At 35.2% G+C, this 17,719-nt stretch overlaps 1 protein-coding gene across 2 annotated transcripts in view; it reads right to left on the reverse strand.

Moving 5' to 3' along the window:
- The window catches only part of AASDHPPT (aminoadipate-semialdehyde dehydrogenase-phosphopantetheinyl transferase), a 33,672-nt gene that overhangs the window by 11,701 nt on the left and 4,252 nt on the right, over positions 1-17,719 (reverse strand). For both annotated transcript variants that reach the window (XR_014185386.1, XM_082065265.1), the window contains exons 3-4: positions 1,765-1,886; positions 1,087-1,245 (exon numbers count right to left, since the gene is read on the reverse strand). Coding sequence is in view for 1 of the 2 variants with exons in the window: in XM_082065265.1 (XP_081921391.1) it covers positions 1,087-1,245; positions 1,765-1,886 (281 nt within the window). In the remaining variant the exon portion in view is untranslated. The remainder of the gene's footprint in view (positions 1-1,086; positions 1,246-1,764; positions 1,887-17,719) is intronic.

Below are 17,719 nucleotides of genomic sequence, written 5' to 3' on the forward strand. Positions count from 1 at the left end.
TACTCTTACTGAAAAGTGCGCTTGACTTCTTTGTGAAATTGCAATGTATATATTCTTTGAATTGCTATTCAGCTATATACCAGCTGCACAAACTTAGAGCAAATTGGAACAAAGTGCCCTTTACAGGCAATTTTTAAGTCACAATCTCATTTGCATTTCTTCCTTTGTTTTAAGTGGTTGGCAGAAAATCCCTCTGAGGTGTAGAGAAATAGTATTAAGGTTTTTTTTTAACTTGGTTTTTGAAGGTAATTAAATAATTTGAGATCATTGTCCAGAATCACAGAATCATGTAGGTTGGAAAAGACTCTTAAGGTCATCAAGTCCAACCATTAACTTAACGCTACAAAGTCCACCACTAAACTATGTCCTATCAGTTCTTTCCCTCTACACTTTTTAAATTAGATGCTATTGATCATTTTCTACCAAATCTAATAGGATACATGTTTTATTGATAAGTGTCAGTAACTTTCAAGAAGGAAAACCAAACAAAAACCCAAAACTCAGATAAAAGATTGAGCACAAACTAATGTTCCAATTAAGCAAAGACAAGTCTTTTGCATCTCTCCATTCCCACAGACAACAGCCATCAGTGCACTAACTCAAAACCCACAAAAGCACATGTTTCTATCAGCTTGTATGGACAAGAAGTAAGAAACCCAAAGGAGGTGAGGACACCTCCTCCACTTCAAACATTTAACATACGGGGTTGGTTAATCACTAGTCCCATTCTAGACCAGCTAATGAAGAATTTTAAAACGTTAGACACTGTTCGGAAGTCAGGTCTGAATATACTTCAGTGAACTTCCCCTACACCTTGGGATGAATTTCATAGACTGCCAGAAATATACTCCAGGAACAGAAACAAATAAAAAGCCATTATAATTAATATATCTCTTGTTTTGCAATCACCAAAAATACTTTAAAATGCTGTGGATTGATATCCTAAGTTTGGACTGATATAAGTACAATGTGGTTATACAGAACAAAGGTGTGAAGCTACAATTGAAAAAATCAAATTTGCAATGCAACCATATGGTTTTCAGGCTGTTTATCATTACGGAAAAAATAAATCTGAATATTTCTTACCTCAAATGTCCACTCTTCTTCATCTCCATCCAGAAGCATTTTTGTCTCCTTATATACCTTCCCTATTTCCAGTTGCAATGGGGACACATTAAATTCAATTCTTTGCAAGTTAAAGCCAATTCCAACTCCAATAGCCTTTAAGAAGCTTTCCTTTAAAGCCTAAAACACAGAATAAATGTATTTTGTTCACACTGGCTGTTTGCAAACTGTTCTATAAACATTACTTCTGAGCAGACACTGTAGGCCAAATACATTTAAGACATACTACTGTACATGTGAAAGTAGAACGATGCAATTATCAAGAGAAAAAGTTATCAGTAACATTAACACCTAGACTAACTTGCAGCATTATAATGAACATACAACCAGAATTAACTAGTGGCACATACAGATATGAACCCTTTACCTTGTTCTGGGTGTGTGTTTAAAGCCAGCCACAAATCCTTCTTGAAATGTCAGCTGTACTATGGTTCTCGAAATTATCCTGACATTACAAAAATCACTAAAATATAAAATCTATTAAAATATTATCTCCACATGAACACAAAACTATAAAAAGTATAATAGATAGTTTTAATAATATATAATTTGACCATAGTGAAAATACTAAAAAATATAACAAAAGAAAATGTGCAGGTTATAGCACTGCAGTCTTCAAATAGGAAAAAAAAGTATTACCCAATGCCGATGAAACATATCCAGCTGCATCCATTCATTACTCATAGACCTGATTACATCCCACTCTGTTTCAGTAAACTGCCGCTTCATGATGCGAAAGAAATTTGGAATTGAGCCACTACCTATAAATTAGAGATATTTACAGAAATTTTAACATAGCAGTAATAATAAGCAATTGAGTTACCTCATGTTATTGCTCTAGAAAAAAAAAAAAAAAAAGGAGAGAAAAAAAATTATGAACCAAATCTGCTATATAATCTGAATTTATATAGCCTCAAAGCAGCAATGCTGATGACTATTCAGGACACAGTATGAAAAAACTCATTCCTATAGCAGAATTACCACACTAAAAATGTGAAATGAAAGGCAAATGTATTATATATTTTCAGATAAACATATTGCATATTTTCAGCATTCCCAAAAAGTATTTAATCAGAGGTGATTTTATATTAAAAAAATTATATTCAGCTACAAAAGTAGCATATACAGTCTTTGACATCTGAGAGCTTGATCCAGTAACATTTTATAAAACAGCAGGCTGGTTGTCAGAATTCATCAGGCTATTCTGCCTCTTGCCCTCGGAGGCTGAGATATAAAACACTATTTAAGCACATGTAGAAATACAATCTCCCAAATTTATCACATGCATATTAAGTTTTTTGGATTTATTCTGCGAGAAAAACAGAAGTAGGGAGATGTCTGTAATCACAATAAGAAAGATATCAAGAAAACAAACAAACAAACACCTCAAACAATAACACACAAAACCAAAAATTAACCAAACCTTCAAATCTTTAGATTAAATTTAAGCCTTCTATAAAAATAAGCACATCTTTGTAGCATTGCAGCAGCTCTTCAGGGTCTACACCACTTTTCCCCACTAGTCCAAATTTACTTTGCAGAAGGCACTACAGACTGTGTGGTTATATCGATCAATGACATTCCTATAGTACAATGGAAGCTCTGAATCTCATTGCACACTTGGCTAATCACCCACTGCCTAGATCATTAATCAGCATACCATGCAATCTGTCCAATAGGGCTTACAGCTGGCTAAACAGACAATGGCAGAAAGCAATATATTTTCTTTAGTAGGGATAGTAAAATCCTGGATTGAGATAATTCCACATATTGAGACAAATTTTTTTGGTTATGCAATGTTCTTATTTAAAAAAAAAAAAAAAGCAAACACCAAAAACCCCTCATATTTAATCCAAATCACAGTCTTCTCTCCCAATACCACACTACTTTTAAAAAACCCATCACTAAATAATTGCTTAACAAAGATGCAGATCCTAACTGCAGCTCTGCCACTGATTCTATGAGGGACTACAGGCAAAGAACTGCCTTTCTCCACACTAGTGTTCCCTATGTTAAACCAAAGATACAAAGTGGTTTTCCTGTATAATAACAGGTATTGACAGCAGTAATAATTGATCTGAACTAAGTAATATCAGACTTAAGCACACGTTCAGGTTTTCTGACAATTTTCTGATCATATTGCAAAGCATAACCTGACATACTGTACACATCACACAAGACATGGCAGTGACATTTCAGAGATGCCCTCAACTTCATTTATAGACTCAAGTGAAGAAAATCTCTTAAGACAGAAGCTTTTTTGACAGTTGCAGTAGTCAGCTAATGGAATGATACAGAACAATCTACAGACAGAATTAGTTACTTCTGTAGAAAATTATGATACTGAAAATAATAATTAAAAAACAACAAACAACCACCACAATATCAAGTATGTTTTGATGGATTACCAAGGCAAATGAAACATACATCTACTTCCCTGTAACAATGAAAAATAACAAAAAATAAATTTGTTTGACTTGGAGAAAGGTAATTGTCTTTCATCTCTCTGAGTTTATGTGATCCATTTTATGATCAAATAACTGTGCTAACACCTGCTCCAAACAATCCACTTAATTATTTCTCTTCTTCTCCCAGATATTTAAGACAACAGTGGTAAGGTACCAGCCTCTTCAGGTGGTTCAAACTACAAAAAAAATTCAAGACTGTCCCTGTGTACCCTTTCTCCTCCATTACTTTCAGAGAGTTCTCCTTTTTTCAGTGACCCTGAGCTACTCATCCTACCAGAGAAGACTGTCCAGGACTCCCCACACTACCCACCTTCAGCACCTGGAGGTGTATAATGCCTCCCACATTGTCAGTCCTCCCATCATCCAAACCTTAGCACACATGGTGAATACACTCAATACTTGACTGTTTAGTATACCAAGTGTACATCAAACCCACATGGTAACACCTTCTGACTCCTCACTTACCCCTTTTTTTGTCCTAGGTTTCTTCAACTGTTCATCTACCCTTCTCAATGCTCCCGTTCAAATTTACACAGTGCTTTTCCCTCCACTCCAGCCATCTGTCATGTCCCTCCTCTGAAAAGCTCAGGCATTGCCTTCTTCCAAACCGCCATCCCTCTCCCATTTCTTTCTTAACACAGCACGGTTGCTTTGCTCTGAGGAATGGATCACATTAGAGGAGACAGGACTATTATTCTCCACAAATCACTAGCAGTACCAGAGCCTGCCTAGCCCATTTCTCCTTATTTGCTAGAATATCACAGAAAGATAGATTCACAGAATGAAGGAAAAATTTAGGTTGGAAAGGACTTCTGGAGACCATCTGGTCCAATCTTCTGTTGAAAACAAAGCCTTATGTTAGGTTACTCAAGGCCCTGTCAAGCAGAGTCTTTCACCCCTTCTCTGAGCAAGTTATTCCAGTGTTTTATTGTTCTTACAGTAAAGATTTTTTTTTTCTTTTAATCCAGACAGAATTTCTCCTGAAGAAACCTGAGCCTGTTGCCTTTTGCCCTGTTCCTGTGCATCCTCCTGAAGACAGCTACCTACATCTTCTCTACAGCTATCTTTCAAACAGACCTCCTCACATCCCCTCTTCAGGCTCAAACCCAACTCCATCAAGATTTCTACACAGGTCAAACTCCTGAACCCTCTAATTGCATTGGTGATCCTTCACTAAACCCCCCTTAATGGTCCCACGTCTCCCATGACCCAGGGGATGAGGAGGGGACAAAACTAGAAGCAGTAGCAAGTTTTCTTTTAGATGCTACCTTTTTTGCTTTTACTTTGAAAAAATGGGAACAAGACCCCTACAGCAATTATTCAGTTGGTTTTAAATCTGCATTTCTAAATTACCTCCTATTTGCAAGCTGTTTCAGAAATAACTTCACCTGTCAAAAATTATACAAACACCTGAACTTACTACTATGACCATTTCAATTTAACAATCCAGGTTCTAGTTTACAAAAAAATACACCAAAGAGCTTTCATGCCAAATTATTCCAGTATGCATACCTTAGGGCTAACCATTATCTTGGATACAATTTTGGCTTACACATGATATAGTCCACATATAATCATCCACAGAATCACTTAGGTCAGAAAAGACCTTTAAGATAATAGAGTCCAACCGCTAACCTAACACTGCCAAGTCCACCTCTAAACCATGTCCCTAAGTGCCACACCTACATGCCTTTTAAACACCGCCAGGGACAGTGACTCAGTCACTTCCCTGAGCAGCCTGACAACCCTTTCCTCAAACAAGTTTCTCTAATATCCAATCTCAACATTTCCTAGTGTAACCTGAGGCTGTTTCCCTTCATCCTGTCACTTGTAACTCGTGAGAAGAGACGAACACCCTCCATGCTACAACCCCCTTTTGGGTAGCTGTATAGAGTGAGAAGGTCTCCCCTCAGCCTCCTTTGCATTTTTCATCATTTGAGGCCCAAGGCAAGATAAAGTACCAGTTAATCACCTTTCAGTTGGGTCCTTCACTGAACAACTGAGCTTCCTATTCTGATGGTAATTTTCTAAGACCGTCTAGAGTATTTTCCTCTGTGTTTATTGCCTATATATTTCTCTCAGAGAAGTTTAGAAAAAGTGCTAAACATTTTTGGTAATCTCAAAGCCTTTTCTGTAAAAATTTAAGAGAACAAAGCATCTCAATAGTGTCACCATCTTCATGAAGCCACAATATTTTCTACAAGAAAAATAAAAGACCACACAACAGAATACAAAAGAAACTGGAATGCAAGTTAGAACTCTGTCAGGAAATAAAGGCAAGAGAAAGATGTCTTTATAAGGGCTATCAACTAGACATATTAAATTATTCTTAAAAGCATTTTTCAAAGATTAAGAGGATCTTCCCCAAGACTTGCAAAGTTTTCACCACAAAAATGACATAACAGTTCCAGAAGGACAGAGAACTGCTGGAGAGAGTCCAGCGCAGAGCAACAAAGATCATTAAGGGAGTGGAGCATCTCCCATATGAGGAAAGGCTGAATTTCTTTAGCTTGGAGGAGACTGAGGGGTGACCTCATTCATGTTTATAAATATGTAAAGAGTGAGTGTCAGGAGGATGGAGCCAGGCTCTTCTCGGTGAAAACTAATGATAGGACAAGGGGCAATGGGTAGAAACTGGAACACAGTAGGTTCCACTCAAATATGAGAAGAAACTTCTTCATGGTGAGGGTGACAGACACTGGAACAGGCTGCCCAGGGAGGCTGTGGAGTCTCCTCCTCTAGAGACATTCAAAGCCCTCCTGGGCACATTCCTGTGTAACCTCACCTAGGTGTTCCTGCTCTGGCAGGAGGACTGGACTAGATGATCTTTTGAGGTCCCTTCCAGTCCTTGGTTCTGTGATTCTGTGAACATGATAAACATCCTTATACTCAGGTTTTGGCTTCACAGTCAGACCTTTGTTAAATAACTAAAGATGTGAACTTAGTATCTGCACTTTACTATGCTGTGGTTTCTTCTTCTCTACGATATGAAAAATTTGGCTGCAGTGTGCATGTAGTTGGAATTCTAGTACATAAATGCTCTAAAATCCTTCATGCATGTAAACTTTAGTACTTTTCTAAGAGCAAATAGTAAGAAAATTCTCAAAAAAAGATCTATAAACTAGAGAATCACGATAAAAATGAACTGTCAGTATTAAAAAAAAATAATCAAAAAACAGATTCTCTAAAGGAACAAATGCTTTTATTGTAACACACACACATAAGGCAAACACTTCTAGGAATACATTCTATCTTTGTTTTCAATGAACAATGATAAGGCCAGACACTCACTGAAACGTATGTAATTGTACTATTGTTTCTTATTTAACTCGCAGCAGTAAAGGAAAAAGATTTAAGATATGCCTATGCAGGTTGTAGAAAACTGGACATCTGATCTCTCTGTGCGTCTAAACCCCCATACACTAAACAAGCTCCAGAGCAGACACCACACAGCTGGGTTCACACAGTCCTGAGCCCTTACTAATATAATCCAGCACCCGTTTCCCAGTGTTCAGGGTTATTCAAAGAAATACTTAAAACACTGAGCCAAAAAAAAATAGCTGGGGATACAACTATGTGGAAAAATTAAATTGAAATGCTGAAAACTGCATTTCAAATATTCCTTCTTGTAATTCATATTTACAGCTTCTGAAGAACCAGAATGTAGGTTCTGATTCCAATAAGTCCAATATACTTACAGTAATCTTGTCCATCTGAGTGGCAAAGTGAGATTCCTGTAACACACAATGTGTGCACTTCAAGAAAAATATTTATGTATGTAAATTACTTATTCAAATTGGTAAGCATCAGGAAATTGCACAATATTTATGTGATTGGTCAAGCATCTAACTAGCCAGGGGTTCAATGAAATAGAATAAATTCAATTTTGTGATTTTAGGAATACATAAGAGAGATAAGACATGTTTTCATATGAGATTTGAAAAATAAGTGGAGTTGAAAGCAGAGAAAAACAGGAAGCTTGTTTCAGAGATGGCTTATGATTAATGGGAAAAGATACATATCCCCATCAACTATTTCAACTCTTTGAAAGAACAGCCACTCACCATTTGCTGGTTTTCTCAAAGAGAAGAAAAGCTGTGATAGGCACAGATCTATGAAAAACCTAGATAAACAGTTTCAAAGAAATGAGAAAATTGCTGATTTTGATTCTGTTGGGAATTGGGAGAGTGCACTTGAGCAGACAGAAAAACTGAGCTACTGGCACAAAAGTTATTAACGTGACAATGGGGTGGGAGGGTAGGGATGAGATTTTTCAATTAACCATGAAACTAAACTTGCCTGGGTCAAGCGGATTAATGAAAATAAGCTCCCCTGTGACAGAGTTTTCTTGCTTTGAAATTGAATGTAATGATAACTGTAAGTATTCTGTCAAAAATCCAACAATATCTCTTTTCACAATTACACTCTGTTAATATCTTAACAAATAAACTTATTTAATATTTTTATTATTAGGCTTCTATACTATCAATGATAGGTTTTTTCTTTACAGAAATGCATATCTCTTCGGTCATCAATGAAATAACATCACCATAAACCTTAAAAAAATTAGCAGCTACAAATTTTGAATGTGGTAGTTCTTGGCAATGTAAACTTTAAAACTATTTCCAGTGCTTTGTATAGATAGCTCTTACTTGCCCATGCCACTTGATTTCCTAAGTTACTGTTAGTACACCATTCAGAATTTATATAGCTTCTTTTCAAGAGAAATGGGACACAAACTTCAATTCTTTTCAATATTGACCAGAATTATATTGACCCTTCTCTCTCATTTGAAAATACATTTTCATTTGTATAAGGTTTTATAGTTCACTCTTTTTCTCGTCTTCACACAAATCATTGCACATTCTTTCTTTTTGCTTTTGTTCATACTAGCTAAAATTCTGAAAACATTTTTCTAGTCTACTGTAAACTCCACACTTGAAAAAATTTTGTTACAGAGCATGACAACCTCTAAATATCAGAAGCAGTTTTAGTTTTTACACTGTATCATCTCACCAAAAAGCAAGAGAGTCAACAGAAAAATAATAAATTCAAGACAAACATATTATAGCTTATTTCCATAATATCCAATTAACCAACCACAATTTGTCCCAGTATCTGATTGCCTAACAAATACAAACCTATATGTTAATTTGCATTAGAACAAAATTGACAAGATAGTTCAGCTATTAAATATCCTAATTTTAAAAGTCCTTTTTCCCTAGAACATGTTGAACTCTGCCTCCTTCCCATAACACTCATTAACTTGCTTCTTAGGGAACAGCAGCCAACACAGAAAATACATCCAGCAAAGCTCTAACCAGTTCCTCCAATTGGTGTCTAAATTTGTTTGATATTCACAACAGAAGTCAGAGGTCTCATCCTTGCGACCAAGATATAATTTCATTGATTTTTTCTTTAATCAACAGACATTTAAGCCTTGCATCATAATGCAGATTTGAAACTAGAGTAGTTCACAGAACAAATTAAATGTAATATTAACGCAACTGTGAAAGCAATGTCCTAGAAATTTCAGGAAGATTGAGAAATAGTGAGTTATACCAGAAAAGACTACTAAACATGGAAAGTAAACATGCTATATACCAATAAACCTGCACATACATCTGTATGCATCTTGGATTTTTCTCATAAACTATTTACATTGAAATATATAATGTCATCTTTCCCACTACAATGACAACTGAGCATTTTATTAATTGTTTGTAAAGACTAGGCAAAAAATCTGCTTTGTGTTTTTACTGTAAAACAGCAAAACCTCAGAACGGATATAAAAGATTTCTTTAAAAAACATGTAGGAGTGAAGAAAAATAAAAAAACATACTATATTTCTTTTTTCCCCATTTTTCTATCTGATAGAAAAGCCAAACAAGCTCCATTTGTAGGAAGATAAAAGACAATCGGAATTAAGATCCATGTAAAATATGTTATCAATAGTGAATAGGACTAACAGAGAAATCTTCATATTGGTATTTTGTTTGCACTGTTACAAACTTCAGGTCAATCATAAGTCAGCTTTGGTAATACAATGTACACTTAAAGGCAATAACTGTCCTGTTGTACCATAAGTTATAAAAACCATGACGTGCCCTCCCAAAAACAGTGAGAAGAGTAGATGACTGACTTTCCTCACTTCAGTTTTTACAGTCTTCAAATTATTTTGGTCAGATACAAACTGACTAGTTTATATTGTGGTCTACATCCAAAACCACAGAAATTGATAAAAGATAGTACTGCCAGCTCATTTTGATCAACTAATTCCCTGGGAAAAAAAGAATTAACAAAACAAAATACCACAAACACAAAAAAACCCAACACCACCATCACACACACACCAAACACCAAAACCCAGAACGTGAACAGATTCTTAACTGCCTTGAACTGCATGAAAGGAACATGTCAGTTATCAAGAACTATTATCTAATCAATATATATCAATTTACTTTCAGGTGGCAAACAGGCAAAGTGACAATGGGAAATGTACTAACTAATGTGAAACACAGGCTCACTATAAATCCTGCAAACTAGCAACTGTATAGAATGAATACAGTTTGAGTCCTGGGCTCTTGGACTGACAATCCTTGTGGTGTAGGACACAAGCCATATTTGATCATGTTTTACCACCTCTAAAGGAAACCAAAGTAAACTGATACAGAGAAACCATTTCTTCTGCAACAGATGCCTAAGTCCTAATTGTTTATTAAGACCAACTAACCCTTGTACAGTTGTTTAGAAACTGACAACGCAAGACAAATAATTAGCTAGATAAATTACTAACTCAGAAGAACCAGACAGAAAATTAACAAAGCATGTTTTATAAATCTATTAGCTCACACTGCTTTGGTGTGAATTGGAAATTGGATTTGCATTCTGTGACCTCTCCACTTCCTGCTACCATCCTGCAGCTCACCCAGTGATATAATAATATGTTAAACACCCATTCTTGTCATGTAACTACTGGTGATATGTTTTATCTTGGCACACATCAGAGAACTTTAAATGCCTCAGCATTAACTTTAAAATGTCAGAAAATTTGAGGTTGCCTCCTTTCCATTATTCAACATTTCCCAGATTGTAAAAATGGAAAAGTCATAAAAAGACTGACATAATTTAATAAAGTTTAATATTTTCTCTGCAATTAGGATAATTCAGTCTCTGCAATATCAGAGAAACTGCTAAGGTTTCAATCATATTACTGTGATCTGGTCTAACAGCAGTGATGAATATTTTAGCAAGCTGCCCTGATAGTCAGTGTTAAACAAAAGAAAGTAAAGAATCATACTGGATTACATAGCTCTCCCTCCAAAACCTCACTGAAGAAATAGGAAGTTTGACAGTTACGGATTGGATTTAAAAAAAAAAAACAAAAAACAAAAAAAAAAAAACAAACCAAAAAAACCCCCACAAAACTGAAGTCACAACCTATTAAATGTATACATCTGATCAATTTACAGACAAGTAGTGTAAAGTCTGAGACAGATATACGCTTTTTGTCACTTTTTCTGAAAATATAAAAATAAATGCCAGATCCTCTCAAATTCTGTTCACACTCCAGTTTACTTTTATATGTTCTTTCTATGCCAAATATTCAACTGTAATATATATTTGCCATTGAAGAGCTTAATGACATAATCACATCTGGGTGCAAGTGCCTGGTTTTGGCTTGCTCCTGAGTAGAGAAAATAAAAGCATTTTAAATAACCAGGGTCTTAATGACTAAGATGATTGAGGAACCCCAAATTCTTCTAACAAAATGTACTTACTTATATGTAAACATTAACAGCAAAAAAGATGATGAGTAGTAATAAAATAAGAAACTCCTTCTTAACTGGTCTATGTCAATATTTATAACTTTTACTTGCTTAAGCTCTTTCCAAGAGGTTGTATGACCGCAGCTATCAGAGCTCCAGGTAGCCACAGTATCTCCGCGAAAAAGTAAATTACCCCACGAAAATGGCATTTTGAACAGTTTTCCCTTACAGAACATATCAAACATTTAAAGCAATCATTCCATTTCTTTTCAACACTCATGAGATTATGATGTATCACACTAAAAATAAACACAAAACCCAAAACCACAAATAAACATAAAAAGAGACTTTCTTTTATAAAGCCATTATGGTTGCAAGTTTTGAGGATGCAACTACAGATGAAAAAAAAAGGTCAAAAAAAGTCAAATAAGCTCAGATCTCTTCAAGAGTAACAGACACTTAGGAATAGAACATGTTTTAATGAAGCTAGATCTTCTTTTGTCACTCTAAAAAGATAACAAAAACCTCAGATGTTGCTACTGCAAGAGCACCCACATAAAATATACATGCCTGACCATCTATAGCCTTACACTACAGTGGTACTACCAAGCCACCAGATCTCTCAAACATTTTATGAAATAATGTACTAGAGGGCCTATATATATATATTTAACATGTGTGTGCATATCTATCTACACACACATATAAATACGTATATAAAAGTGCATAACACACATACACTGGTCTGCATGTATATACACATGCATACGTATAGATGTATATATGGTGCTGCTGTCAGACACATGGAACTTCCAAGACAAGGGGGATGACACCCAGTTCTATCTTCATATTAAATCAGATATACCACAAAACAACATTATCCACATGGTATCGCTAATGTGCGCTGCCAAACCATAAAAGTACTAAGATAGTAGTAGTAGGAGTGGAACATCTCCCTTATGAAGAAAGGCTGAGGGAGCTGGGTCTCTTTAGATTGGAGAAGAGGAGACTAAGGGGGGACCTTATTAATGTCTATAAGTATATAAAAAGTGAGTGCCATGAGGATGGAGCCAGGCTCTTCTCAATGGCAAACAATGATAGGACAAGGGCTAATGGGATCAAGTTGGAACACAAGAGGTTCCACTTAAATTTGAGAAGAAACTTCTTCTCAGTGAGGGTGACGGAGCACTGGAACAGGCAGCCCAGGAACCTCAAAAGATCGTCTAGTCCAATCCCCCTGCTGGAGCAGGAACACCTAGATGAGGTTAAACAGGAATGTGTCCAGGTGGGTTTTGAATGTCTCCAGAGAAGGAGACTCCACAACCTCCCTGGGCAGCCTGTTCCAGTGTCTGTCACCCTCACTGAGAAGAAGTTTCTTCTCATATTTAAATGGAACCTCCTGTGTTCCAGTTTGCACCCATTACCCCTTGTCCCATCATTGGTTGTAACTGAGAAGGGCCTGGCTCCATCCTCATGACACTCACCCTTTTCATATTTCTAAACATTATTAAGGTCTCCCCTCAGTCTCCTCTTCTCCAAGCTAAAGAGACCCAGCTCCCTCAGCCTTTCCTCATAAGGGAGATGCTCCACTCCCTTAATCATCTTCGTTGCATCATTCTTCCCTCCCTTTCCCTTTCAAAATGAAGTCCAAGAAACAGCACAAGATGATCAAAGTAGTATTCATGTTTAAAATTTGGAAATCAATCTCTCCTATATAATCATGAAAGTAACCACATATGAACATGCTTAAGAAAAAAACGAAACCAAAAACAAAACACACACAAAAAAAAAAAACAACACAAAAAAAACCCACCCAAACCAACCAACAACCCCAAAATACAACCAACCAACCAACAAAACCACACACAAACAAAAAAAACCCCAAACATTGCAAAGCCATTTGTTTTGCCAGCAGCTGAAAGATCAACTTCTGCAGAGCTCCAGAGCAGCCACTGCAGGGATTGTCTTTTATCCAGCCAATGGGAGAGACACAAAAAAAGATGCAAGAGGAAGATACATGTATTGCAAAACAGCAAATGCAGAGCATAGTCCACAACTGAAAAACCAATGAAATCAAATGGTCCGTTCACCTGCATCAGCTCTATCTACTCTTGCAGATACTATCTCCAAGTGTCTGCTACGTTTTTATTAAATTGTTTTTTACTATGAAACAGATCTAGATATTTAATACAAAACCCAGCAATTCTGATGAACAGATAGGAAAACTATACAGGGCAAGAAACAATTTTTTAATGCACTACACAATTGGATTTTCCATCAAAATGCAACACAGCACATAAACAGGCATGAATGCCTCGAACTTAGAGTATCAACCTGGTTTAAGAAAACAGCTACTTAAAGAAGCAGCACAAGTCTCCTACTCCTAAACTTTCCTGAAAACCTGACATGACAACTGCAATCTGTCACCTTTCATGAAGAATATAAAAATATTTGCGTTGTTAAAAATCAGAATTTCTCTTAGAAAGGAAATAAGCCAGGGAAATCCAGGTAGAGCTGGTTTTTTTAAGGTTACTGAAGGGAGGTGTTAAATATTTGAGATATGTTTCTGCCATTTCATAAGTCAGTCTAAAAATCTGCAAATCTGTCTCTAAAACATTGTCTCTCAACCTTGAAACCAGTAAGAGCTCTAAACTAATTCCTGCACAGATAACATTCAAATAAGCTTTTGACAACACAGAATAAAGACAGCTTCTATCTTCCAATTCTTGCAACAAATACATAGATCTGCAGAACTGAAGCTATTCGAAATGGGCAGTGCCAGCAAGAAACTCCTTGAAAATCAAATTCTTAATACCTACATAATAATTACTTTACCTTGGCCCTCCTGTCACATCTTTCTGCTAGACTTCCTTAACTTGGAAAGCCAAAGCTGTTATTAATGTGGACTGAGAAAAAAAAAATAATATTAGTTTTGTTTAAAAAAAAAAAAACAAAAAAAACCACAAAAATAAATTATCTTCAGCCCCTCATTTTGAATGTATAACTTAATTTCACAAAAGACTAATTAAGGAATAAATTATGATATTATAAATTCAGTGTGCAGAAGGACACTTCAGGGAAAAAAAAAAACAAAAACAACACAACAACAAAAAACTGAACCAAACCAAAACCAGAGAAGTGCTCTTATAGTTTCTCTTTGTTCCACCTCTTATATTTACTAAAAGCTCCTGGTTTAAGTTTTTTGCTTTCGTAATTGTTAATTTATCTCTCATTTTCAACACATCTATTTCCCACAAATTCATTTTTACAGTTCTGTATTTTGCTATTGGTTTCTATTTTAAACCAAATGGTTTTATGATTTCCTGTTAAAAAACAGTCACAAAGGACTAAGATAGGCTTTAGAAAGAAACAATTTCCCCTGAAAGAGGAGATTCAATCACAAAATCAAATTTTCCTTTCATATTTTATCAAGTATTTGTGCTTAATCCATTACCAGAATGTGCAAGTGTTTTTACAAACATGATGTAATTCCAGGTTAAAAGAGTGTTAGAAATGTGGCTGAATAGAGCACAAGAATGAAACTTTTATATAATATATGTATTCCTTAAGAGTATGTTTAAGATAGCTGTTTCTTCCCATTTTCTAATACAACAAAGAAAATCCTCCCTCTTTACTTCAGTAAGGGCATATGACTACTATGATTTGTTAGTTCAACAAGTATATTAGCTAACTGTTTTAACACTACATCTAAAAGTGATTCATTTTCATATTTATGAATTCTGTCCTCCTTCATCAATTAGAAGTGGCATTTAACCTGAATCCTTTATTAACGTCTTCATCCCAAATGTGCATCTACATATCTATAGCTATACCATTAGCTAATAATTTGGCAATTATCTCTTGTAGTAAAAGATTAGCTGCTTACTGTTGCTATGAGATTTACTGAAATATAACAACAAAACCAAAACCAATTAGAACTTTGCTTCAGGTAAAGTTAAGGCACCATAAAAAGGACAAAAGCACTCCAAGGAACAACCTGGTCTGGCATTTCTTTCTGGGTCAAGATATTCTTTTTGCAAAGGCTGAAAAACAGCAATTAAAAAAAGCACTACAAGTTCAAAAACTTGAACATAGCTGCTAGATAAAAGACATATCAAATATCTTAACTATTACGTAGGTGTGCCTCTCAGTTTAGGTTATGACTACCAAAAAAAAAATGGTGCAAGGTTTATAACTGGCTGGAGAGACAAAGCTTTCCTCTACTAGCTAGACTGAGGTATGGGATTTAGCTTCTTCATGTGGGACTTAGATACTCTGGTCCACGTGTGACATCTGAGTTGAAAATCTCTATCATCTTTTGTATCATCTCACCTCAATGATGAAATAATGACATTGAAAAGAGAAAAATTAGTTAAGTTCTATTTATATTTCATTGCCACAGAGAAAAAGTTTCAATCAATCAGGTGTTTGTACATAATAGCCTAGTTTCCTAAGAAAGTATTTTCTTTCTAGGGGAAGTATTTTTAGATCAAATTAATTTTCTGCAAAACTCACATGCAGAAAATTTACCCTTTTGTATCTTTTAATAAGCAAACTCAGCATAAAACCAAAATATGAGAAAAGCTAATTCTATTGCATGTCAAGTATTTAATTCTGGAATTACTTTGAGATTGGAGATGTCAGGATCAAAGTAACTGTAATTCAATAGGTATGGAAGATTGCAGACTGATTACGAAAGATCAGGAACGAACTGTTAATTTATTTACTTTTGTAATTCCATCTAAACTAAAAAATTACATTACTGAAAAGAAATTCAATTCCACAGCAGGAAAGCTCTTGAACTTCAGATCTCAACTTTTTTCAAATGCTCAAAGCAATTTTTTTAAGCTATAATTATTTCCTAAATCTCTGAGAATGTTCTGCTTTACAGGGTCTAAGTCGCTGGTAAATCAACATCCCACTCACCACTCAAACCAAGTTGATACTTGTTGCAAATCTTGTCCATAAGTTAAAAATCAAATACATTACCACAAGCTGAGTTTTTCCACAGGAGCTACTAGTACTGTGAGAATCCTTCTCATTTATTTTGTGAAAGGGTTAAAATAATTTTATACACATTGCCTCTCTTGTCAAATAATGTCCACAATCACTTTCATTAACAAATTTACAGTACAGTGTGCATTTTCCCAAATGACTCAAGAGTTCATCTTAAACTGATCTAAAGAGAAGAAAAAAATCACTATTCTCAGTAATCCTTCAAAAACAAGTAAATCAAAAGCCTGATTTAAATCTACAACAACAACCTGCCTGAAAAACAAGAAGCAAGAACACAAAATACCTAAAGACGACATTTTCCTCTCCTACCATCACTTAATTATATAGTTCAATATCTGAATAGAGGAAAAAACCATGACAAACTGCTGCATACCTGTGGAACTTCTGAAGAACTGTCTCTATTTGCACTGCTAAGAATAGCTTCTTGTGTGGCCTGCCTTCACCTTCTAAGGCTATGTCTTGCAGTTGTTTCATTTTTCAGATTTTAATGATACAGTAAAAGTAATATGGAAAGAGGCGGCTTTTTATTCCACGTAAGTAAAAAAAAAAATAAATAGCACACATTAAGAAGTGACATCAAATGTTTATGTGCACCAAGTCTCCCTGCTATATGCTAACACACAATTTAATATCCTATTTCTCAAAACTTTCAGCTGCATGATACTCTCTTGTATATTCGTATTGCATACTTTGTTCACTGGTTGAACAATAAAGGAGTATAAGACCTGGAATACTGAAGACCCTGACCAAGGTTCTGTTGGGTAACATCACAAGATTAAGTACTTTGTATTTAAACAACTATTTGAAGAAGGAAAAAGAAAAAAAAAATAAAGAAATCAGAATTACTGTAATCTACTTTGTACATAGGGAACTCTGTCATTGTAGCTATTCCAGAGAAAGAGATTTATAGTGGATTCACTCTCAGAAATATAATGTACTTTGCAACTGCAGAGCAAGAGCACCACACAGTGGAACTATCAGATAAAACAATACTAGCAAAGTCACATATTCATAGCACAGAAGTAAAACCAGTTCCATGTAATTTTACTAAGACAAAAGTCTTTCTTCGAAAAATTTTAGGTGAAAAAGCTGCTAGCTTTATTTCATATTACAGAGACTATAACTTAAAATTATGTCCTTAATATTGCTTATTTGCTGGCTCACATTCCCAAATACAATTACTAAGTTTCTATTACTATCATGTTTCTTTTTAAAAAATACAAATTATAATTCCACAAAAAGGAAGTTGTATGGCCATAAACAAAACCTCTTTAAAATCTAGAGCCTTTCTAAAATTAATTCATAGACATTTATGTAAAGTTACATAATATGGAAAACAAT

The sequence above is a fragment of the Streptopelia decaocto genome, assembly GCF_964273445.1.
Source record: "Streptopelia decaocto genome assembly, chromosome: 1".
Taxonomy (NCBI): domain Eukaryota; kingdom Metazoa; phylum Chordata; class Aves; order Columbiformes; family Columbidae; genus Streptopelia; species Streptopelia decaocto.